Below are 25,954 nucleotides of genomic sequence, written 5' to 3' on the forward strand. Positions count from 1 at the left end.
AGTTGCCTTGTAGCCAAGGGGCTGGGGGCAGGGAGGGGCAGCTGCCCTCCAAATCAACAAAAATCAATAAAAATACTGAGGTTCTGCCCCCACAAAGGCCTGCCCCCCCCACAAAAATCCTGGCGATGCCCCTGTTCCCACCCCACCCAGAGAGAAGGGAGGCATGTCTTCACCTGATGAGCTTTACCTGTTTGGTTTCCCTGAGACTGAAACCCCCTCCTATTTATGAACTACTCATTTCATTAATCAGGAAGCTGTCATTTGAGCAGTCTGAACTGCACAGAGCTCAACTGAGCGGTGGCTGCCATCTTCAAATCAGACGGAAGCTGGTTTGAAGGAAAACGTCCCAAACAGCCGTATTTCATGAAACTCTGGGATACATATGAATTCTGGCTAACACCAGAATCCCCATGCTTTGGACACCAGCAGCTGGAACGTGCTGGAGCCGGAGAGAATGGCAATGTGCTCGCAGCCCTGATGTTAGGCAGGGGGACCGCAAGAGAAAGCCGCAGAGCTGAGCAGGCAGGAGGACTGCGAATGCGCACTGCTGCCTGACCTTTGGTCCGAGCCAGCAGGACTGCCATTATGCTCAGGGTAAAAGAGCATGGGCCCATGTAATGCAAGGAGACCTATTGAACCCATTTGCAAAATAAAATCAGGAACCGGCTGGCAAAACCTTTAATCAGATTGCTTCTGGTGGCAGCAGCAGCAGCTGTGGTCATTTCTGGCTTCTGGAAAGAGCTGCTCTAAAATCTTGGGGATAGAAGAGCATGGTGTGTAGGCCTTGCTGTAAAGCTGTTATCGACAAAAGGAATAAAACATAAGGAGGCTATTACTGGAAAACGGCAGGATTTTGTTGTCTTTAGAAATACACCAGAAAGTGGAAGGCCAGACCCTAGGGTTTGTTTGTTTGTTGCATTTATAAACCCACCTTTTTCTCTCAAAGGACCTCAAGCTGGGTTACACGATTCTCCTCCAGGTCCTTATTCAATCCCCAAACAACCCTGTGAGGTAGGTTAGGCTGAGAGGCAGTGGCTGCCACAAAGTCACACCCAGTGAGCTTCTTGGACAAGTGGGCATTCGATCCCTGGACTCCCAGGTCTGACACTCTAAGGAATTGTTATTCTGAAGATGGGGGTGACATCTCCGGAGTGGGGGCGACAAGGAGGAGAAGGCCAAAAAAGACCCTCACTGACTCTTTGTTGCCCCACTTCAACACAACAGCTCTGCAGTGCTGCCGGAGGCCTTGCCCTCAGTTTCTGCCACCAACCTTCCCACTTACAGCCTGACTCCCTCGCAGGGCTGTTGTGAAGATTAATGGGGAAGGAGAGAGCCATGCATTGTGCCTTGAGCTCCATGGAGGAAATGGTGGGAGGGGGGCTATGGATTTGCTTTTCGTTCTTGATTTTATCATATATTTGGTGTTTTTTATATTGCATTTTTTATGTCGTGAACCGCCCTAAGATCTGTGGATGAAGGGTGGTGTACAAATTTTAACAACAACAACAACAACAACAGGAATAAATAAATGACAGGCACAAGAGGAAAGTGCAGTCCCGTGCACTTACCGTGTTTTTCGCTCTATAGGACACACTTTTCCCCCCTCCAAAAATGAAGGGAAAATGTGTGTGTGTCCTATGGAGCGAATGCAGGCTCCTTGGCTTCAGTGATAGCAACACAAAGCCTCCGAAGCGCAGAGGGAGAGCTCCCCCCGTGCTCCGGAGGCTTCGCAATGTTTTCGCTGAAGCCGCCTGAAGCCCCCGGAGCGCAGCACGAACTCCTGCTGCGCTCCGGGGACTTCAGGCAGCGGGAGTTCGCACTGTGCTCCGAAGGCTTGCGGATAGCCGCCTGAAGCCTGGAGAGCGAGAGGGGTTGGTGCACACCGATCCTTCTCGCTCTCCGGGCTTCACTTTGTTGGAGAGGCGCTGCACAGTTTCCCCTCTCTGCACAGCGCCCCTTCAGGGGCTCCATTTCTCCTCCCGCTTTGCTGAAGGGTCGCTGAGCAGAGAGGGGGAGAATATTTTTTCCCCTGTTCTCCCCCTCCTATGGTCTGGTGTGTCCTACGGTCTGGTGCATCCTATAGAGCGAAAAATACGGTAATTTCAGCCAGCATATAAAGCAGTTCTAGGACTGCTAAAAGCTGTCACAGTAGTCTCTGAAATGCTTTTACACCAAAGCAATGTTGTGCCATGTATATCTTAGAAAACTTATGTCATAGCACATCAGCATGTGGGTTTTGGAACAGGGATGATTTGCAAACTTCCCAGAAGCCGTAAAAAGACAGGTATTGACAGGATCATTTGGGGATGGATTTCCATAGTTATGAGTTGGGGGAGAAGGGGAGAAAACCCCATACAGTGGCACCTTGGTTCTCAAACTTAATCCCTTCCAGAAATCTGTTCCAAAGCCAAAGCGTTCCAAAACCAAGGCACACTTTCCCATAGAAGGTAATGCAAAATGGATCGATCCGTTCCAGACTTTTAAAAACAAACCCTAAAACAGCAATTTAACATGAATTTTACTATCTAACGAGACCATTGATCAATATAATGAAAGCAATAAACAATGTACTGCAGTCACACAATCAATCAATCAATCAGTAGCTGAACAGGGTTCCACACAGTCAGAAAAACAAAACAAATAAAGCTGCAAAAACAAAAGCAAATGGCAAAAACAGACGGACCTCAGCGTAACACTCAAAACGAAAGTGTGGCACTCAACCTGGAAGTGTAACACTCAAAACGGAGCACGTTCGGCTTCTGAAAAAAGTTCGCAAACTGGAACACTTATTTCTGGGTTTGCAGTGTTTGGGTGCCAAGTTGTTTGAGTACCAAGGCTTTGGAGAACCAACGTACCCCTGTATTGCACTAGATTTCACAGCACAGACGGGTGGTCCATTTTATCTGTAGGGCTCCTTCATTACCTTCAAGAGGACAGCACATACAGTAATGGGGACACTTGCTCCCTGTTACACAACATGTTTCAGAGAAGAACAGGCCTATGTAATGTTGAAACTGCTTGTTCTCTTAAAAAAACAACGTATCTAAATAAACTGCTGGTTCTTTTTTTTAAAAAAAATATATTGGTGGATTGATTTCTCCTCCCAGTGGCTTAGAGTTTTCAACTCTTTTCAACCCTGCTGATTAAATTTTGATTACACAACCTTCTGCAGGTCAACTTATTTCCTTTTGCTCCACCCCTCTCAGAGGAAATAAATGTGCACCCAAGCCTCCTTGAGTCACTGGGCTACTTTGGTATCAGAAGACAAGGAGCTCTGCGCTACCCCAAAGCACTTCCTTGCCTTACCTCTGCCCCAAAGTGCCAACCTTCTCAACGGCAGAAGTTGGAGGAAGCAATGATGGACCTCCTGCCATTCTCCATGGAGACTTGGGCTCTTCTCGCCCTCTTCATAGGCCTGCTGATGCTGTAAGTAAATACTGGCATTATTGTTCAATCCCTCGGGGCATCATCTGTGAAAAACTGGGAATTTCAGCCTTGGCCAACCAGGCTCCATAGTCTTGGAGGTCCTGTGGGCAAGACCTCTCTCGCCCTTCCTCCCTTGTGAGTCCACCTTCTCACTGCCTTTATCAGCAGGTGCCATTTCTGGTTCTGGTGCAGAATCATGGGAACTATAGTTTCTGGTGCAGAATCCTGGGAGCTATAGTTTATGACTGCCAGAAGAACCCTCTAGTCCAGCATCCTGGTTGGTGGCCAACCAGATGCCCATTATGGGAAGGATTTGAGAGGTGGGAGAACCACTCTCGCTCCCGTGTCTTCCAGCAACTGCAATTCAACTTAAGCTTGATGGGAAATGTAGCTTTGTGAGGTCCACATCCCTAACACACTACAGTTCCCAGAACTCTTCATGATGTGGCGTAAGTGTGCTCTTGATGCATGGTGCAGATGTGAGCAGCTGTACATCTACTGACCCTCATGGGCAGGTAAAACATACAAGCAGGTTTGCTGTTGAAGTACCAGCAGCAGGGATCATTCAGTTAGTAGCCTAAGGGCTAATTGTTAGAGGTGGGAGGCGGAGGTGTTGCCTAGCAAGCTGTCAGAATGGTAGGATACTGGCTGAGGCCACTCGTGCTCTGATTGGCTGTGTAATTCTGAGGGAGTTTCCCCCTGTATGCTTAGTTGAACATCTTCCTACCATGGACAAGGCCTGTAAATAATATTTAAAAACCCCACTCTGTTTATTTTATATGCTTCTTTTCTTCCATTTACCCCAGTAAAGTATGATCAGCATCTTTTCTCTCTCGGCTCCACCTCCATTATTCAAGTGACTTTGCTAACATACTAGAGGTGACTTGCAGTCACCAGGACTAGAAACTTGAGAAATTTCATCTTTGCGAATTTTACTATGGAACAATATGGTCTGCATCTCCCAGGCTAATGTGCAGTTCAGAACTTCCTTTTACACTCCCCAAAAGTTCTGAAGCACTCCTTAGCTACGGAAGCAGAGAAAAATGCATTTTAAAATGTGCATATTGAAAGAAAATACATTTGGGGCTATTTATGTGTTGAACTGCAGCTAGCTGGGGCTGATAGGATTTGCAGCCCCAAACATTGATTTACATTGTTTTTTTTTCCTCTCTCTCTATCTCGTTAGCTTTGTAAAGCAAAGGTATTAATGAATGTTTACTTACCTGTGTGTTCCCCCCTGAGACAAATGGCGTATAAGTTGTGTTCTGTATTCATAATTTAAAAAGAAAAGAAACATGTGGGTTTTTTTTTAATAGAGTAAATACATAAATGTGCATTGTGGGAGAGAGAAATGATTCAAGGCTTATATTTAAATGCAAATTATTTTGTAGAGTTTCTTGCAAAAATAGCAGATTAACAGGTGCAATGGTAAGGTTTATTTTGGGGGGGTCTGCCCTGCACCCCCTAGGCAAGACTGCCACCCCTTCAGCAGTGCCAGAGTAAAATCCAGCTGCCAATCTACTTGGAACAGGGTAGAGGGCACCATCTTGTTTTTCGCCTCAGGCAGCAAAATGTCTTTGTCTGGCCCTGTGTAAATGAACTCTCACATCCAGGCGACATGGGCCACATTCTCTCCAGAAATTTAAAGCTCTGTGACCCCACTTTAAACAGCTGTGGCTTCCCCCGAAGAATCCTGGGAGTTGTAGTTTGTTGAGGGTGCTGAGAGTGGTTAGGAGACTACCTTATTCCCATTGCAGTGCTATAATTTCCAAAGTGAAGGAGGGTTGATTGCTAAACCACTCTGGGTTTGGCAGTTCTGCAAGGGGAATAGGGGTGTGTGTTTCCTAACAGCACCCTTAACACACTACAACTCCCAGAATTATTCGGGGGGAAGCCATGGCTGCTTAAAGCAGTGTCACAGAGCTTTCAATGTAAGGTGCAAATGTGTCCTGCGTGCACTTTGCCTGAACAACAAAAAGTGGTGCGTGGTTGGCCAGGAGCGTGAGCAAAAACTCGGAGCAATATCCTTAAAAAAAAGAAACTGGGTTTTGTTTTTTTAAGCAACTTAAAACCAAGGGAAAAAACAACAAAATCCCGAAATGAAAAACTTCCTTGAAGAAAACCCAGTTCAGGCTGTAACTTCCAGCTCCACTTTGATTCCTCAGCAATAAATATGTGTAAGCAGCATTTTTCTCCTGTGCTTCCTCCTCCTCCTCCTCCTCCTCCTCCTCCTCCTCCTCCTCCTCTGTTTTTCTGCCTCTTCGCCTTGAGCTGGCAATGAGCTATGAGCCCAGAGAGAGAAGCTTTGCTTTTTTAAAAAAGGGGGAAAAATATCTATTTTATTTTATTTTGCTAAAGCCTTTAAGGACCCCTTTCCGCTGGGGCACCTTTTCCCTTTATGAAATGATTGCTTTTACCTCAGGGTTATCTCTCTCTGAAGATTTCCGCCGAAGCAGCAGGCACCCAGCCTTTTATCAACGGGGGCGCTTATTAAACAGCCTTACAAAGTAGTGATTGCCAGAGTCGGGGAGGGCAGGATCTGCCCCCCTTCTCCTTCCCAGAGTAAATGCTTAATTCCTGAGTTAACATTAACAACTTGAGCGCCTCCGGGAAGGGTTTTGAAGATCTATCATCCGAACATTGTGTTCTATTTATTAAGGGATGGGGAGAGAGCGGCCGTTTTTAACAGCTAAGCTAATTTCATTTAAACAGAACATAACTTTCTTTCTTTTTATCAGCAGCAACCAGAAGTCTGGCTTTGTCTTCCACCTCGGCGGCACAATGGCCTCCTTCCAAAATGGAGGCCCTCATGCGTTACCCTCTCCGCCTGCTCTGCCTTGCTGTCTGTTGCTCTGAATCATTAGCAGAGAGCGGAAATGGCAAATAAGTCACATTCCGTCCAGATATCTAAAGCACCATGATACCGCTTTAAGCATTCATGGCTTCCCCCAAGGAATTCTGGGAGCTGTAGTTTGTTAAGGGTGCAGGTGTTGGTTAGGAGGCCCCTATTCCACCTCACAGAACTACATTTCCCAGAGTCAATCCCACTTTCCACGAAACCGGGGACTGCAGATTCCTAAAAACTTGCCGCTCCCTCAACAAACTACAGTTCCCAGAATTCTTTGCAGGGAAGCCATGACTGTTTCACGTCATGTCATAGGGCTTTTAATGTGTGGCATGAATGTCTCCTTCCATGTTTCTCAACAAGGGGGGGCGGGCTCCTCACACTCTCACGGACCCAACCACCCACAGGACACAATCAGGCATTTACTTGGTGGTATTGCAACCAATCCGTCAATAACTCTTTTATTTCCTCAAATGTTTTTAATTTTAATTGACTTCCTACCTCTGCCAATAAATCTTTCTATGTGGCCCACTCTCCTTTCATATTTAACTGTTTTTACTGCTATTGCTTCAATTGGAGAGAGCCACCAAGGGGCTTTACGTTCCAATAATTTTTTATATCTATTCCACACACACTTCATAAATTGATTTTCTTATTGTGTGATTCAGGAATCCTTTATGCACTTTTATTTTATCATACCATAAATATGCGTGCCAGCCATATCGATTGTCATAACCTTCCAAATCCAATAAATCTGTATTCTCTAACAGAATCCAATCCCTCAACCAACATAGATAGGACACTTCATAATATAGTCTCAAATCTGGCAGGGAGAAATCAGGCAGACGTACTGTTTGCTGGCTGAGGGTTATGGGAGTTGGAGTCCAGAATATCTGGAGGCAGGGTTGCCATATGTCTGGAATTTTGTGGACACAACTGGGATTCGGCAGTTGGAAGCAGTGTCCTGGCGGAACTGACTGAAATGTCTGGGGAAATCTGGATTTATGTGGAAGAACCTGGCAGTGGGATTCAGCTCTTAGTTGGATAGAAAAGGATAGCAGTGTACATGTCAAGCACGGTTGCTAAGAACAGCCAACACTGCCCCAACATTAGATTTGTGCACAGTGGTAGAACTTGCTGCAGTCAAAAACAGTAAACCTAAGCGGTTAAGAGGCTTAACCATTCCTTCTTCCAAAGTCCTATCCGTATCAGAGATCATAACTATTTTATCAAGCTTTAGAAACTTTGAGGAAGGGGCTTGGCTCAATAGTAGAGCAGATCCTTTACATGTGCAAATGGTCCTAGGTTATTGAGCTAAATACGTCACATTTCCAGAGCGGATATACAAAGGGTCCCTGGAAAAGTGCTGCCATTGTGTACAATAGTGAGCAAAGGGAACCAGTGGCCTCACAGTGATGGAAGGTAGTTTTCTAAGTCCTTAAGAAATCAGAGTGTTCAGGGGGCCCAGACCAGAGGAACAGACTTCCACTGGGGTCTTGTTTTAGGGCAGGGGTCAGCAACCCACGGCTCCGGAGCCGCATGTGGCTCTTTTACACCTTTGCCGCAGCTCCAGGGCAGATACTAGTGAGGGGAGGAGGCGCATTGTGTGCCCCGACACTCCCCACTGTGGCGGGCGCTGTACTGGCTGTGCCGTCGCATGGGGGAGGTGCGTGCGTTAGTCACGCACCGTCCCGACGTCACCTTCCCGCCCGCTACATTGTAAGGGGCATGTACGCTGGTCACTACATTGAAAGGGGGCATGTACGCTGGTCACTGTTTTGCAGGGGAGTGAAAAACACACACACACACAAAAAGGTAACTTGTTAATTTAATGTTTATTTCTATGAGTAGGAGTAATTCTGAGGGGTCAAACAAAGAAATAATAAAAAAGTGGCAAAAAAGTTATTTTTATAATGACGAGTTTTGCGGCTCCCAGTTTTCTTTTCTTCGGAAACGGGTCCAAGTGGCTCTTTTTGTCTTAAAGGTTGCAGACCTCTGTTTTAGGGGGTTCATTGGGAGAGGGGTTGTTGTTGATATTAATTTTTTTGTATCTTTATTTTTATCTCTTTTTTTTTTAGATTTATGTAGGAAATGTCCAATTTGGTTGTTTACTTTTTGATGAGTTTTATTTATTATTTGACTACTTTTGTTATGTTTGTAATTACGCTTGTGGGTTTTGAACTATGAATACTCTTGCACAGACACACAAACACACGCCCTGCCAATTCATCCTGCAGTTGCTAAGTGAGATATTTGCACCAAACTTTAGTGTCTGAATAGCCTTCTTTTCTTCATGCACCTGCCCTGTTACTACGATCATCGATGCTGCACAGCAACACCCCACTCTTCCTTTTGTTTTTACCAAAGCATAATGGATCTGCCTCATTGCTTTTCAGATATGGCATTTGGCCCTATGGCGTCTTCAAGAAACTGGGCATCCCAGGACCACAGCCAATCCCTTTCTTGGGCACTGCCAGCGCCTATCGCAAAGTAAGCTCACAAAGGAAGACCATTTCATTAGCTGAGGGGCACTGAGGTACAGTGGTTTCTTGGTTCTCAAAAAGAAAAGGAGAAAAACACACACACACACACCAATTTAAAATACAGGTTAAAATGCAATTTAAAATGCAGCCTCGTTTTAAAAGTAGCTCATGGATCAAAACCGTAAGGGCAGGGAAACGTAAGGATCAGACTGAGTCCAAGCCAAAGGCCAGGCGGAACAGCTCTGTTTTGCAGGCCCTGAGGAAATATGTCAAGTCCCACAGGGCCCTTGTCTCTTGTGACAGAGCGTTCCACCAAGTCGGGGCCAGTACTGAAAAGGCCCTGGCCCTAGTTGAGACCAATCTAACCACCTTGTGACTTGGGACCTCCAAAGTGTTGTTATTTGTGGACCTTAAGGTCCTCTGCGGGGCATACCAGGAGAGGCAGTCCCATAGGTACGAGGGTCTTAGGTAGCATAGGGATATGATTTTGTCTCGCCACAGGTGAGCAGTTACTTAGAGATTGGCATTGTTTGTAGAATGTTGTGCCATTATGGACACTGTGTCTGGAAAACGTGATGCTACGCCATGGTTTGTTAAATAAATGACAAGTCATCTCATTTCTCCCAATCTTGGTTTTGTTTCACAGCTGCTCTTGCCTCAGGCCTCTGTAGTGTAGCGAGCATTGGGGTGAGGACAGACAAACTTGGTTAGTTCGCTGGGCTGGGACAAAGCACACTTTGGCTAAACAAATTACGGCTTTGCATCGTGGGGGAACCAGGCTTAAGCTGAATTTAACTCTGTATTAAAATATCCATTACAGGGAGTAACAGAATTTGACAGAAAATGTTTTCAAAAATATGGAAGAATGTGGGGGTGAGTATGCCTTTTCTTCTTCTTCCCTTAAGCTGGGAAATTCAGTCAACTTTTAGAGTGATCGGTTAACATTTGGGAAGAGAGACTTTTAGTTGGTGGAGCTACAGACATGAAGTTGCATTTGATTATCACTGGATTGCTATTTTGGTTCTGGTGTGTTTTGAAATGAAGAAGGGAAAGTTAAAGGTGGTCCTCCTTTCTAGAAGCAACCTTAGTTTATTAAATTATAATCTATTTCATGCTTTCTTGAATAAACTCTGGCAGACGCAGAAACATTGAGGTCTGAGTAAAGTAGATATTTGTTTAAATGCAACCAGGTGAAGGTACGCTTGTCTTGTTCCTGCCTCCTGTGTGGTGCATTAATTGTGGCAGGTCAAGATTAGCTGCCCCTGGATTAATGGAGAAAATTGGTCCCTTAAACATTGCGGCTCTAAAAAGCACGCTTTGTTTGTATTTTGCAAAGATTTTTATTTTTTTAACTGAAAAGCAAAAACCCCAAAACAAATCCCAAGAACAGCACTCCTCCTTCCTTTTAGTCTTACCCAACCTGAAAGCATAGCTCAGCTCTAATCATACAGTAGGGAGAATCTGAAAGCTGCTGGTGTCAATATAAAGAAAAATGTTTAAGTGTGTGTTCATATTTACTGTTGTGCCTGAGTACTCCTGTTCCGAACTGCAAAGCACTTACTGACTGGTGGTGCCAACTTTGGAGAGGTGGCAGGATATAAATACAGTGGTCCCTTGGTTCTCAAACTTAATCCTTTCCGGAAAATCATTCCAAAACCAAAGCGTTCCAAAACCAAGGCACACTTTCCCATAGAAAGTAATGCAAAATGGATTAATCCGTTCCAGACTTTTAAAAACAACACCTAAAACAGCAATTTAACATGAATTTTACTATCTAATGGGACCAGTGATCCAAAAAAGGAAAGCAATAAACAATGTACTGCAGTCACACAATCAATCAATCAATCAATCAATCAGTAGCTGAACTGGGTTCCACACAGTCACAAAAGGAAAAAGAGGCACAAAAATACAAACACAAAATAAACGGCAAAAACAGACGGACGGAAGTGCGGCACTCAAACTGGAAGCGTTACACTCAAAACGGAGCACGTTCGGCTTCCGAAAAATGTTCGCAAACTGGAACACTTATTTCTGGGTTTGCAGTGTTTGGGTTCCAAGTTGCTTGAGTACCAAGGCATTTGAGAACCAAGGTACCCCTGTAAAAGGATTGATTGATAGGCTGATTGCAAAGCAACTTATTCTGGGGCTGTGGTTTGAGGGATCAAGTGGTTTCTAAAAATGACAGAAGTTGGACATGCCTTAAAACCAGCCAGGAAGTGCATGGCACAGTCCAGTCACGCTGGGGCAGTCCATAATTTCCGATCTTGCCAGCAATGGCACAGCTTACTCAGAGGAGTTTTTGTTCTAGGTTTTATGACGGCCGGTGGCCTGTGCTGGCTGTTACTGATCCAGCCATCATCAAAGTTGTCCTGGTGAAAGAGTGCTACTCCGTCTTTACCAATCGCCGGGTAAGTCCCTATTTTCAGTCACGTTCTGAAGAGGCCCTTTAAGGCCCAGCAGGGCCTCATGTCACAGGAAAGAAAGCTCAGAGGCAACTGGAAGAGGGACCTGAAAATAAAAGGTTGCAGTGTTATCGCTACCGCCTTGAGCATTTTGTTGCTATTTTGGCTCACGGTTCCTTGTCAGGGGCCATTTGAGGGGTTTAAATATATGTTTATTTTAATATACAAATGCCTGCATTTCTGCATACCTGGGAAGAGCCCCCCTCCCCTAAAAAGATGCACAGAAAGAAGCTACAACCTAATTTGGGAGTGGTTATGTTTTGTTTCTAGGGATTTAGCTCCATGACAGAGCCTCTGCCTTGCATGCGGAAGGTTCTGTCTTTAATCATAGGATCATAGAACCTTGAGTTGGGAGGGACCCTGCAGGTCATCTAGTCCAACCCCCTGCATGAATCTCAATGAGATCATACATGACAGGTGGCCGTCCAACCTCTGCTTAAAAACCTCCAGCGAAGGAGAGTCCACAACCTCCTGAGGGAGACCATTCCAATGTTGAAGAGCCCTTGCTATCACAATGTTTTTCCTGATGTTGAGTCAGAATCTCCCTTCTTGGTTTGAGTTCTACACTCCAGAACAGCAGAAAACAAGTTGGGGCCATCTTCCATGTGACAGCCCTTCAGATATTTGAAGACAGCTATCAAATCCCCTTTTCTCCTTACTGCACTAAATATACCCAATTCCCTCGACTGTTCTTCATAAGGTCTCGTTTCCAGACCCCATGATCATCTCTCTTTCTCTCCCTAATTTTTTTTAACCTCCTGACAGATGTTCGGTCCAACGGGCAAGCTGAAATCAGCCGTTTCAGTAGCTTCAGATGACCAGTGGAAGAGGATTCGAACTGTGCTCTCTCCCACTTTCACCAGTGGGAAGCTTAAGGAGGTAACAGCTGGGACTGAGCTCACAATAATAGCTTAAAAGACCTAATAGTATTTCCTGCAGTGCCCAGTCCAAGTTCCTGACCAGGGCTGGCTTAGCCAGCAAAAACATGTTAATAAAGAGTTCTGGCCAGTATATTCCCCTATCCCTTTCTAAATGTTGCGAATGATCTAGTCTTTATTGCGCAAAAAGCATTTCCCTTGAGAATCTCGGCAGTTATTCTTTCATCAGAGAAGCCTTATTAAAAGTGCTGGTTTTGACCTTTAGGATACACCCAAAACTGTGTGGAGGACAATGCAGATTGGGATATGTCATCCCTTCAATGTGGGAAGCAGTAAATGCCACTGAATGCCCATTGCCTGGGATGATAAATGAGGAGTGTCGCTGTTGCGCTCGAGTCCTGCTTTCGGGTTCCCACTGAGGCATCTGGTTGGCCGCTGTGAGAGCAGGATGCTGGGCTCAAATGAGCCCCCTTTGGCCTGATCCATCACCCACACTATTTTTAGGTTATTGCATGTGGACTAGGAGCCGCTGCTCTCCGGCCCTGCCAACCCCCCATCCCTTTGCCGACTCCCATCCCTGCTCTTCACATCCCACACAGCTCTCCCTCCCCTCACAGGTCCTCATTGTTCCTCCATCCCTGCTTTATTCAAACTTCCTCTGTTGTTCAAAACTGCCACTTTAAAACCTCCCCTTCTTTTTTGTTGCCCTCCCTTCCCCTGGCCTGCCTTCATGCAAAACCAGGGTTGTGATGGGGACACTACAAAACCTCCAGTGGGGATTGCGTGACGACAACCCTACATTTTTATGCATATAGGAAGATATACACTAGGCTGCTTCTAAGGTGGACTTGAAGAGATTGGGAAAGTTAGGAAGCAACAAGTCTGCAGTCAGGGAGGGAGCTTCAGTTTGGTTTCCTTAATACAGGGCGTACTTTTGTTTTTGGGGTGCCTTTTGATGTTATTGGGACACGGGTGGCGCTGTGGGTTAAACCGCAGAGCCTAGGACTTGCCGATCAGAAGGTCAGCTGTTCGAATCCCAACAACGGGGTGAGCTCCCGTTGCTCGGTCCCTGCTCCTGCCAACCTAGCAGTTCAAAAGCACGCCAGAGCAAGTAGATAAATAGGCACCCCTCTGGCGGGAAGGTAAACGGCGTTTCCGTGCGCTGCTCTGGTTCGCCAGAAGCGGCTTAGTCATGCTGGCCACATCATCCGGAAGCTGTACGCCGGCTCCCTCGGCCAATAAAGCGAGATGAGCGCCACAACCCTAGAGTCGTCTGCGACTGGACCTAATGTCCCCTTACCTTTACCTTGATGCTATTGCAAGCAGCAGTGGTTGGAGGACCAAGCAGGATATAAATGACCCCCTTTCTGCTTTGTGTTGCCCTGTGCCCCCTTCTCTCCCCTCCTCACCCTGTTGCCGCCACCTAAGATGTTTCCTATCATCAAGCACCACGTGGACAGCCTAGTGAAAAGTATTCAAGGCAAAGCGGAGAGGGCGGAGCCTGTGGACATCAAAGAGTGAGTAGCTGCCCAATATGGCAAGTCATGCAACTCTTTGGGAAAACTCACCTTTCGGGGTGATAAATGGGCCTATGGTCTGGGGGGAGGGGAAAGCAAGATTTAGTGTGGCTGAGACTGGAAATTGTGGGATGGTCTCGGGCAGGGGGAGACACTGGCATTCCTGGCTTCCCTTGAGCAGAACAGGTGGAATTCACTTCCAAGAGAGGTTAGGCTGGCTTGCTCCTTGCTATCCTTCCACTAGCAGGCTATAGACCTCTTTCTTTGGGCTGAAACTTGCAAGCTGCTTGCACAGTACTCAGTACGTTTCCGAGCACAATTCAAAGTGTTGGTGCTGACCTTTAAAGCCCTAAACGGTCTCAGTCCAGTATATCTGAAGGAGTGTCTCCACCTCCATCGTTCTGCCTGGACATTCAGGTCCAGCTCCGAGGGCCTTCTGGTGGTTCCCTCACTGCGAGAGGCCATGTTACAGGGAACCAGGCAGAGGGCCTTCTCGGTAGTGGCGCCCGCCCTGTGCTACGCTCTCCCATCAGATGTCAAAGCGATAAACAACTACCTGACATTCAGAAGACATCTGAAGGCAGCCCTGTTCAGGGAAGTTTTTAATATGTGACATTTTAGTGTATCTTTCATCTTTGTTGGAAGCCGCCCAGAGTGGCTGGGGAAACCCAGCCAGATGGGCGGGGTACAAATAATAAATTATTATTATTATTATTATTATTATTATTATTATTATTATTATTATTATTTGTTATTATTATTATTGGTCAGGCTGCAGTAAATTTCCACCCATGTGCCCATTTTCCCTATAGGCACAAACAACCCTATTCCTACAATTATTATTATTATTATTATTATTATTATTATTATTATTATTATTTATAATTAAAGATGCTCTTGACAGCCTGGAGAGTCAAGACCTGCCCCCTGGAGGGGGCCAGGCAGATATGGGGATTTGGCAGTCCTGGGCCAGAGACACAGCAAATACCCATGCAAAAAACCAAACAAACCCACCCCTCCTGATTTTCACTGAATAGGGCAGATTCAACCCACTTGTTCCAGGCTTTCTTCTTCTTCCTGATTTCTGTCCTGTGTTTTATTTTATTTTTTGTCTGTTTAGGAAATTTGGGGCCTACAGCATGGATGTGGTGACCAGCACTTCCTTTGGGGTGAACACGGATTCAATGAACAACCCCAAAGACCCCTTTGTCAGGGAGGCAAGCAAGCTGGTGCGGTTTGACCTGTTCTCCCCAGTCTTCGTTCTATTATGTACGTTACTTCTACTGCATATAAATATAAATATCCCTGCTGCTCCCAGAGGCCAGAGTCTCAGGGCTTATCTCCCAGACCTTTTGGGGGGCACCACACTTTCCAGGCAAAGCTCCATGCTTTAAAACTCTGTGTCCAAGATAATGTTTATTTTTTATTTTGTCTTGGCGCTTTCCCCAGGAAAACCCAATTGCCATTTGTTCTGATCTTGCATTTAAACGCAGGTTTTCCCAGGGAAAACACACAAGTGCTTGGACACGGAGCTTTAAAGCCTGGCCCTGTGCCTAAAAATGCAGCACAAAATGAGGTCTGGATGAGCCCTTAAACCAGTTGCCCTGCATATGCTGATTTGATTGACATCCTGGGATTTGCGCTGGAGAGTCACTGGCCTGGTTCAAGTGAGGAGCTGGGCTGGAGATGGTCTCCTCCATTCATGGTGGCCAGGGCAGGCTGTGGACCATTTTCCACCTGAGACGAGACACCCTACTGACCCCGCTCCCCAGACCTGGGCCCGTGCTCTGGCAGGGTGGAAGGAGATCAGTGGCAACAAAGCTGCTCTGTGGTGAAAAAAACCCTTTTGGATGGGAGTCTTGGCCAAGAGAGGGTGTTCCATGAGGTGGTGCTGCTGTTCTCCTTGGCTTTGGATGAATCTTCCGCTTACCAAAACCCAAGTTGGCAGTTGCCACCACCAATAATAATAATAATAATAATAATAATAATAATAATAATAATAATTTATTTATACCCCGCCCATCTGGCTGGGTTTCCCCAGCCACTCTGGGCGGCTTCCAACAAAACGCTAAAATACAATAACCTATTAAACATTAAAAGCTTCCCTAAACAGGGCTGCCTTCAAATGTCTTCTAAAAGTTTGGTAGTTATTTTTCTCTTTGACATCTGGTGGGAGGGTATTCCACAGGGCAGGTGCCACTACCGAGAAGGCCCACTGTCTGGTTCCCAAGGCCGAAGAGGGGTGGCAGCTGGAAGGAAAGGGTTGGAGGTGGGGTTTTGGTTGTGGAATTAGGGTCTCTCGCCCCCTGTGGAACATGCTGCCTGAGGCAGGTTGCTTCAGGTTGCCTTAGTGGTGTGCGGGCCGGCCGGGAGAACCCGTCCAGCACATCCCTGGACCCTAGTGATGCTGGAATGCCAAGCCATGCTGTCTCCCTTCTAAAGGGTTTTCTGACTGCACAATCCAAGCCTTCTGTGCATATGAGTACCTCCTCAATTGTGAGGCTTAGAAAATGGGGTCTTGCATGCTGGGATAATGCTAATGCTGCTTTCTATTCTTTGCTCTCTCTCTCCCCTCCAACCAGATTTCTTTCCATTCCTAAGTCCCCTTCTGGACAAGATGAACTTCCATATCTTCCCCAGCAGTGCTGTGAACTTCTTTGCCAGGGCAATCGCGAACATCAAGAGGGAACGGGAGCAAGCGAAAGGAAAGGTAAAACAACAACAACAACAAAATCCTCAGTGAGTTAACCTAGATGAGAAAAAAAAATCATTTTAGATTTTTTAGATGGGGGAGGTGGGGGGGGAGAAAGTGCATTGGTGAGTCCTGACACTCTGATGTGACTGCTTAATTTTCTAAGTTGCTGTTTTTTAAAAAAAGATTGGTTTATAGAAGAATTTTAAAAAGATTGGAAACTGACTTAAAAAAATTAAATTCTAGTATTTGTATACCGCCCTATACCTGGAGGTCTCAGGGCAGTTCACAGAATAAAATCAAAATATAAAACCACAAAATACACAATCAAAGTAAAAATAACAACCCAATAACCCCCCCCCACACACACTCATTTTAGAACGGCATAGAATCCTCTCAACATTTAAAGCAAGACAATTAACAAACCTGGACAGGAGCCACTCATTGGAAAGACCGTGGTCTCAGAAATGTCTGTGGCAATATTGATTGGCAACCAACTTGGCCAGGTGCCTTTCTGATGCAAAAACAAAAAATAAGAGGGGGAAGGGGGAAGGGGGAGCTATCCAGTCCCTCCCACCCCCAATTCAAATTATTGCTTATAAGGGTAAGCCCTCATACTGGGATAGCTCAGTTGGTTAGAGCAAGGCACTGAGAATGCCAAGGTTGCAGGTTCGATCCCCGTATGGGACAGCTGCATATTCCTGCCTTGAAGGGGGTTGGACTAGATGATCCCTGAGTTCCAATGATTCTAAGATTCTGTGGTTATTTTTGTTCCCAGGGCAGAGTGGATTTCCTACAGCTGATGATCGACTCCCAAAAGTCAGATGTGCAATACGAGAGCAACGGTGTGAACCACAACTATAAAGGTAACATGTGCCGTAAAAGGAAGGTCTGAAGTCTGTGCATGTGCAATGGGGGTTGTTGCATAGCTGTCAACTTTTCCCTTTTCTTGCGAGGAATCCTATTCGGAATAAGGGAATTTCCCTTAAAGAAAGGGAAACGTTGACAGCGATGGGTTGTTGCGGTGTTTAAATGGGGAGGGGAACCATGTATGACACCTTGAGCTCCTTGGGAAGAAAAAGGCGGATAGAAACCAAATACATAACACATAAATAAATCCAGGCACACAAACTCTAAACATTGCTTTGCCAAAGAAATGGAAGGAGTTTGGCAGCCACACCCATCCTGTGAGGGAGAAACGGATTTGAGCCTCAGGCTCTGTGTAGCTTTTGCATTCGTAGCCATAAATTTTATTTCACAATAACAGCAACAACTTCCATTCCATCCTGGAGCTTCTGGGCTGATCACAGATATGCCCCCGCCCTCAGCTCCTTAATTGGGGTTGGAATATATATTCTGAAAAAGCAGATTTTGCAACCTTGGCAAGAACCCATGCTTCCTTTGATGTTTTCTATGAACATTAATTAACAGTACCAGGAATTCATTATGCGATTCCACCCTGCAGCCTTGCCTAGGGATAGGCATAAAAGCAGGTGAGCTCATCCCATTTTAAGTCATCATGTTTTCAGTGCCGGACCTACATTTTGGGTGGCCCTAAAGCTTGAACTGTCATGGAGACACCTTCTCAACCAGGAATGAAGTCTAGGTAACCACTGTTCTCATTTTCACTGGGGTTGTTCCATGACAGATCAGCGCTTAAACCCCCCCCCCCCCAAAAAAAACTACTACATCTCAGATCTGGGTTAAAATTGCTGGGTTATCTCACATGTCAAAGTCACTGGTGTGAATACATATTTCCTATGCATTATAGTTCTCAGGTTATTGGTGGGATCGAAATAATATACTTCATTAGTTTCACATACCCTCCAACATTACAATAGAGACGTCCTAAGGAAAAGTGGGACATTCCGGCATCAAATCAGAAACCAGGACGGCTTCTGTAAATCCGGGACCTGGAAAATAGGGACGCTTGGAGGGTCTGGTTTCCTAGTAGATCTGCCTGTGCTTCTGTCCAAACTTCTCTTTCCTTTCCTTTCTCTGTACAGCATTGACCGAGGAAGAGATTTCGGCACAAGCCATTGTGTTCATATTTGCGGGATACGAGGCCACCAGCAATATCCTCGGCTACATGGCGTACGAATTAGCGACCCACCCGGACGTCCAGCAAAAACTGCAAGCTGAGATTGACGCTGTCCTGCCTAATAAGGTATTTAGCAGCGCTCAGGGCCAAGCATCAGAGGAATCCCTTCCATCAACCACATCCATTAAGCAGCACCTACCTGTGACCTCTTTTACTATTAAAAAAGCAGATATAAAGTGGCATTGTATAATACAGGGCCTCTGTGCTAGGGATGTTGGAGGAATTTGGCATCTGTGAATTGGCCGTGGACTGCTTAGTGCAGATTGGAACGCAATCTGCCATCTTTGAGGTTGTTGGGAAAACGCCCTGGGGTGCCCCTGCAGCCCCCCAAACTCCGAGCATCTTCCAGTGTGCGCATCTCTGGAAAAGGCATTTTTCTTCTTCTCCAGTGCTCTTCAGTGACATATATCAAATGATATATGCACACTAATCTTCTGGCAAAACACAGCAAGAAGTGTGAGACATCGTAGAGCTAATCTACGTATTTATTTGCACACTGTGTACATACAAAGGATTCATGGTGTCCTCTCTCTCCAGCTCCGAGAGAAGAAAAGACAGAAGTAAAAGCAAAAGTACAGTACAATAGCTAATACAGCGGAAGAGATAAGACTGTCTTCCGTTCCCACACTCTTCCCAGACAGGTATTGATTTACACCAATCTCATCTGCAGCTTTGGAGGCGTGACATGCTAACAGAGGTTTCACGGACTCCATATTTTGCAATGCATTTCTCGGCTCAGAAACAAATGGAAAAACAATGCACCAATGTTCATCCATTCAATCGACTCAAAGGCAAAAGAAAGAATTATGTACCCAAATTTAATGATTTGTTTCATGAAATGAATACACTACCTGATTACCTTCCTTTTAATTAAAAACACACACACCCTTAGAAGGAGTTTACAAAAGAAAGACAAAATATTGGTAAAAACAGTTAAAAGCAACTGTTTTAAAACATTTTAAAATAAAATCAGCTATAAATGAAAAAAAAAGATTAAAGGAAATGGTAGCATTCTACATACTACATATCTGGGACAGCTTCTCTAAACAAAAATGTCTTTAGCAGGCACTGAAAAGAGAACAGTGAATGTACTTACCTGGCTGGACAATGAGGAGTGGAGGGGGTGGGGGTCCAGCTGGAGTACCCCCTAGAGAAGCCTCAGGAGAGAAGGCTCAGAGCCAGGGGAGTGGGACACAGAAGACAGGTCAGAGGATGAAAGGGGGGCTGAATAATTGGATGCTGAAGAAGCAAAAGGCTTGAGTGAGAGAGAAGAAGAGGCAGAAAGCACTGCGAACACAGGACAGGCAGCTGAGGAGGAGGTGGGGGCAGAGGTTACAGCAAACTTGTAGGAACCTGACAGTCCTACTGTATTCAGCTCCCTTCCTCCCTTGTCTAAGGGCATAGAGGGCCCTGCATGTAGCAGAACAAAGAGCACAGAGGGTGCAGAGCCCTCCTTCCAGCCAAGGAGGAAGTGGGAGGAACAGATTGTCAGTTCTGGCAATTGCTTTGCCCGTGGGTTTCTCTGTCTGTATTCTGTTTCCTTGAAGTAGGGACGCAGGTGGCGCTGTGGGTTAAACCTAGGGCCTAGGACTTGCCGATCAGAAGGTCGGCGGTTCAAATCCCTGCGACGGGGTGAGCTCCCATTACTCGGTCCCCACTCCTGCCAACCTAGCAGTTTGAAAACACGTCAAAGTGCAAGTAGATAAATAGGTACCAATCTGGCGGGAAGGTAAACAGTGTTTCCGTGTGCTGCTCTGGTTCGCCAGAAGTGGCTTAGTCCTGCTGGCTACACGACCCAGAAGCTGTACGCCGGCTCCCTTGGCCAATAAAGCGAGATGGGCGCCACAACCCCAGAGTCGGCCATGACTGGACCTAATGGTCAGGGGTCGCTTTACCTTCCTTGAACAAAGAACCAACTTTACTATTTCTATCTGAGTTTCTGTGTTGGCCCCAATGTAGACAGTGACCAACTTTTTAAACATAACTCTCCCATCCCTCTCTTTCTCCCTCCCTCCAAAAGGCTCCCATCACCTATGATGCCGTCATGCAAATGGAATACCTTGACATGGCCACCAGCGAAATCCTCCGGATGTACCCGGTTGGCGGGCGAATCGAAAGAGTGTGCAAGAAAGACGTGGAGTTGAATGGAATCACCATTCCGAAAGGGATGACGGTTATGATTCCACCGAGCATCTTGCACTACGACCCAGAATACTGGCCAGAACCCAAAGAATTTAGACCCGAAAGGTACTGAATGCAACAACCACCTCCTCCTGCCCCTCTTTGCTTCTAGTCGTCAGGGTGTGTGTAAGGCAAGGACTGGGAAGACTCAGAGGGAAATCCCCACTTGGCCATGAAGCTCGCTGGGTGATCTTGGACCAACCATGGTCTTCCAGGGTTGTTGTGATGATAAAGGTGGAAAGGGAAGAGAGCCAGGAGCATTGCCCTGAGCTTCTTGGTAGAAGTGATGGGTATAAATATAATCATTAACCATAAGAGGTTGTGCGAGTTTGGGGACAGCATAAGGGTTCTTGTTTGTGGTTGTGGAAAGTATTGAGTTACATAAGAACATGATAAAAGCATCTGCTGAAGAAGACCAGTTTCCCATCTAGTACAGCATCCTGTTCTCTGAGAAGCCCCAATGGGAAACCCAGAAGCAGGATTTGAGCACAAGAGCAAATCTCCCCTCCTGTGGTTTACAGCCACTGATATAACCTCTCATTGGATGAACTACTTCTCCTTTATCAAGGATGGGGAGCATGTGAGACCCAGCCAGCATTGCCAACAGTCAGAGATGATGGGAGCTATAGACTAACATCCTAAGGACCACACCTTAAGCTTCCTCATCCTTGCCTTGCACCAACCAATGTTTCTGAAGGCATGGGTTGCAAACCTCCATCCTTGTTCCCAAGTCTGAGGAGGCAACAACCCCCCCTCTCACACAACTCTGGCCTTTGTCTTTCTCCCTAGCAGCTAGGTGAGGGAGAGTTAGGCCCCTCCAACCCTTCTCACCGGCTCATACGAGATCAGCACAAATAGCTGGGCCTGGTGAGCCCTTAACGTTCCCAAAGCCATAGTTATAATTCGTGGATTGCCATCTGATTTTATTCTGATTTAAAGCTGTATTTCAACCGATCGTTTAATCTTATGTTTTAATGTATTATATATTTGATGTTAGCCACCCTGAGCCTGGTCTTGGCTGGGGAGGGTGGAGTATAAATAAAAATCATCATCATTATCAACTAGCTGTGTTTCCCCAGCCACTCTGGGTGGCTTCCAACAAAATATTAAAAATGCAATAAAACTTCCCTAAACATAGGTGGTACTTAGGTGGCCACTATCTCACAACCGAACTTGCCTGGCTAGCTCCACAAGGGAATCCTCCATTAGCTTGTAGCCCTTGCCTTGCTGGATCCAGGACCCCAGGAAATAGAAGGGGCTTGGGCATCAGGCAGACTTAGCCCCCAGACTCACAACAATGTATTTGAGGGAAGAGTGCATCAAAATGCTTTCAGCTCCCTGGTTTGGTGGTGCTGGGAGGACAGCATGAGAGCTTGATCTGCAGAACTCCCATTCTGAGCCCTGCCAGAGACCCGACAGGCAATGCATGGGGTCTTTTCTTAAGCCCCTTCACTGCTCAGACGGTTGCAAACGACGGTTTCTCCTCCCTTCTGTCTGCTAACAGATTCAGCAAAGAGAATAAGGAGAGCATCAACCCTTACATATACCTGCCATTCGGAGCTGGTCCCAGGAACTGCCTTGGGATGAGGTTTGCTCTCCTTACCGTGAAGGCTGCTATTGCTAGCCTGATGCAGAACTTCACCTTCAAGCCCTGCAAGGAGACAAAGGTGAGGCACCGACCCTACCGTCGGGTAGAGGGCAGCAGCTGCTGGGAAGCCGGGGAAGAACAGGGAGGGTTGTGCCACCCTGGCCACCCGGCTGCTGAGCTTGGGTGCAGTGGAGGGGCTGCTGTCCACATGCCGGTGCTGAAGTCAGAGTCCGCTCCAGGCCAGGCGGCTTCATTTGTGGATGGGGGTAGGGGGTAGGAAGCGGAGGGTGAATTTTGCCCCAGGCACAAAAAACTCTTGGGCCAGCTCTGGGACCTGGGACTGATCTGTGCTGTTGTCAACATGGGAGGCAGCCAAACTGAATCAGATGGAGCTTTTCCACCATATGGAAGTGTCAACAGGTGATGCCTCACCTGCAACACAGGTGGTACTGAGTGTTCCAGAAGATGCTGCCATTTCTTCTTCACCCTTTAGTGCTCCACCCCGACTGAGGGCTTATCCACACCTCTCTTTGCTCCACGGCTTTCCCTCGGGGAAACCCAGTCTTTAGCACTGAATCGGAACAAAGGCAATCAGATTTTCTGTGGGCTGCCGCTTGTGCTGATTTAGTGCTAAAGAGTGGGCTTTCCAGGAAAAAGCAGTGGGGCAAAGGCAAAACCACTCGGACCCATGCCGTGGGTCAAGTGGAAAACCACGCAGAGTTGTGCTTCCTGGACATGGGAGGTATGGTCGTATTTCACTCAATATTTATTATCTATGCCTTTCATCCTTTTGGTGCACCCCAATGAGGGAAAGCCAGATGTGGAAGGTTCTTTTCAACTGCACATCTGATGCAGGCAGAGACAGAGGCACCTCAGGAAAAGGCAGCTTCAGATGTCCCTATGTTGCAGGGGGGACACATGTCAAGGGTGGGTGGAGCTGAAACCAGTGGTGGGCAAAGCCACAACCCAAAGTGGGTCAGGTTGCCACCTTTTTTCTCTTTCTCCCCCTCTCTCTTTGCCAGGAAGGGACAGATTACTCTTGCCAGTTGTCAAAACCGATCCCAATCATTTGCAGAGCTGCCATTTTTTTTTAAAAAAAAAGCCAAGGGATGTGCCCAAAATGGAGAGGACCATAGGCTTTCATTTTCTGATCATATGCTGTCTCACGTACTGCTCAACTACACAAACATGCCTATTAATTGGTCATGGGCAGCAGCTCTCTTAGCTCCAATGGTGTCTGAATAGGCTTGCAAATGCAGTGTTCATTTCACAAGAGTTGAGATTGTTAGGATTGGGAGGTTATGGCTGCAGGTCCTCTGGCTATGGGGAAAACCACATTATTCCTTTTAGACTATTGCACTCTTGTGATAAGGGCGTAAACATGCAGTGGAAGAAAGTTGAAGAGTTTGCGATATCTCTGAGTCCATGCCTCTTCACCATCCTTAAGATCTCTGTTGCACCTCCTTTTTCAAAACCCTTCTGTTTTCTGGCCTCTAAATCCAGTTTTTCCCTCTCATGTTCCAGATCCCAATGGAATTGGTCTCAATAGGACTGATAAAGCCCAAATACCCCATCATCTTGCAAGCTGTCTCCAGAACCAGCTCTGCACAGTAGTGGAGTTTTTCCAGCAGAATCTCATGACTTCGGCAATGCTGAGAGATCTGTGGCCAGTGTATCGATCGTTTGGACCAGTCTTCTGGTGAAATGTGTTTTGGCCTTTATTTGCACAAACTCTTCCATCCCTTGCCATGCGATGACTTGGACATCCCAAATTTTCATACTTCACAATTTTCTACTGTGCCTCCATGAGCACGTGGCTGAGGTTGTGTCGATGGAAGCCTAGCAACTTAGCAGTGACAAAAAAAGTGACAAAGGTTTTCACCTCTGAAAGCAGCAGTTTCCTGAATAAGTTTTGCTGGCCCTCACATGTCTAGCTGACTATCATCACCCACGTGGCCAGTTCGGAAACTGTGGCTGTGATTGCCAGTGTGACTGGTCCAGGGAGCAAATTCATTCACTCTTAATCAGCTGCATTTGCTTCAATAATGTCAGGATGCGGGGAAATCAAATACATTACGTAGGTCCTTGACTTCCTGGGATTGCTTTATGAAGAAAGAAGTCCTAAACAAGAACAAAAAATGTGCTGTTGAAGAAGCAGCTGGGGGAAAGGCAGTAACAAGATGCAAAAATACTCCTAGGGATCAGGGTCTGCTCTTATTTTGAGTGATTATTATAACCCCCCTTCCTCCTCAAAAGTCCTAGTACTTTCCACCCAAACTGGAATCGATAAACCTTCAAGTATGTGTGTGTGTTTGTGTGTGTGTGTGTTTTCAGAAATAAGATTGTACCAATAAAAATAAAGAGTAAAGAAACAACGCCAGCTGTGTGGAACATTTATTGCAGGTGCCATAAAATGGACAGACTGTTCAGGATGCTTTGGCAGATGTAGAATCATGGAATCCTAGAGTTGGAAGGGACCCCAGGGGTCATCTAGTCCAACCCCCTGCAATGCAGGAATTTCAACCAAAGCATCCTGACAGATGGCCATCCAACCTCTGCTTAGAAACCTCCAAGGAAGGAGAGTCCGCCACCTTCCGAAGGAGACCATTCCAGCTCTTACTATCAGAAAGTTCTTCCTGATATTTAGTCAGAATCTCCTTTCTTGTAACTTGAAGCCATTAGTCAGAGTCCTACCCTCCAGAGCAGGAGAAAACAAACTTGCTGCATGTGACAACCCTGAAGATATTTGAAGAGGACATCATCAAAAACCATTGCACAAAGGGAGATTTTGGAAGGAAGAGTCACATATTGATAAGGTATTGATAAGGGCGCTGTGGTCTAAACCACTGGGCCTCTTGGGCTTGCTGATTGGAAGGTTGGCGGTTCGAATCCCCACAACGGGGTGAGCTCCCATTGCTGTGTCCCAGCTCCTGCCAACCTAGCAGCTCAAAAGCATGCCAGTGCAAGTAGATAAATAGGTACCGCTGCAACGGGAAGGTAAACGGCATTCCAATGCACTCTGGCTCTCATCACGGTCCTCTGTGTGCCAGTAGCGGTTTAATAATAATAATAAAAATTATTTATACCACCCCTCACTGGCCAGAGCCGGGCTCAGGGCGGCTAACAACAGTAAAATTACAATAAAAACATAATGCGGGGGGGGGGGGGAGCCAATTTAAAATACAGGTTAAAATGCAATTTAAAATGCAGCCTCATTTTAAGAGTAGCCCATAGATCAAAACCGTAAGGGGAGGGAAACATAAAGGTCAGACTGAGTCCAAACCAAAGGCCAGGTGGAACAGCTCTGTCTTGCAGGCCCTGAGGAAAGATGTCAAGTCCCGCAGGCCCTAGTCTATTGTGACAGAGCGTTCCACCAAGTCGGGGCCAGTACTGAAAAGGCCCTGGCCCTAGGTGAGACCAATCTAACCACCTTGCGACCTGGGACCTCCAAAGTGTTGTCATTTGTGGACCTAAAGTGGGGCATACCAGGAGAGGCGGTCACGTAGGTACGTGGGTCCTAGGTCACATAGGGCTTTAAAGGTCAAAACCAGCACCTTAAACCTGATCCTGTACTCCACCGGGAGCCAGTGCAGTTGGTAAAGCACTGGATGAATGTCATGCTGGCCACATGACCTGGAAAACCGTCTGTGGACAAACGCTGGCTCCCTCGGCCTGAAAGCGAGATGAGTGCCGCAACCCCAGAGTCACCTTTGACTAGACTTAACTGTCCGGGGTCCTTTACTTTTACCTTTACCTACACACTGTGCTTTTCTTATCTAAA

At 46.4% G+C, this 25,954-nt stretch overlaps 1 protein-coding gene across 1 annotated transcript; it reads left to right on the forward strand.

The window, feature by feature from the left end:
* The first annotated feature begins 3,233 nt into the window (after window positions 1–3,233).
* LOC309357186 (cytochrome P450 3A29-like) lies at window positions 3,234–24,548 on the forward strand. The gene is made up of 13 exons (XM_081889236.1): window positions 3,234–3,426; window positions 8,668–8,761; window positions 9,575–9,627; window positions 11,063–11,162; window positions 11,982–12,095; window positions 13,523–13,611; window positions 14,732–14,880; window positions 16,194–16,321; window positions 17,082–17,169; window positions 18,310–18,470; window positions 20,425–20,651; window positions 22,090–22,252; window positions 23,698–24,548. The coding sequence occupies exons 1-13, from the start codon at window positions 3,356–3,358 to the stop codon at window positions 23,785–23,787; spliced, it is 1,527 nt and encodes a 508-aa protein (XP_081745362.1). The 5' UTR covers window positions 3,234–3,355; the 3' UTR covers window positions 23,788–24,548.
* Window positions 24,549–25,954: the final 1,406 nt, after the last annotated feature.

The sequence above is a fragment of the Podarcis melisellensis genome (genome assembly GCF_964234715.1).
Source record: "Podarcis melisellensis genome assembly, chromosome: 14".
Taxonomy (NCBI): Eukaryota; Metazoa; Chordata; class Lepidosauria; order Squamata; family Lacertidae; genus Podarcis; species Podarcis melisellensis.

What these genes read in the sequence shown, in the direction of transcription:
- LOC309357186 (XM_081889236.1), top strand. Translation starts at nt 3,356, where the DNA reads ATGATGGACCTCCTGCCATTCTCCATGGAGACTTGGGCTCTTCTCGCC. An exon ending in CCGTCTTTACCAATCGCCGG is followed by an intron (nt 11,163 to 11,981) that starts GTAAGTCCCTAT and finishes ACCTCCTGACAG; the next exon opens with ATGTTCGGTCCAACGGGCAA. An exon ending in CCCAGTCTTCGTTCTATTAT is followed by an intron (nt 14,881 to 16,193) that starts GTACGTTACTTC and finishes CCCTCCAACCAG; the next exon opens with ATTTCTTTCCATTCCTAAGT.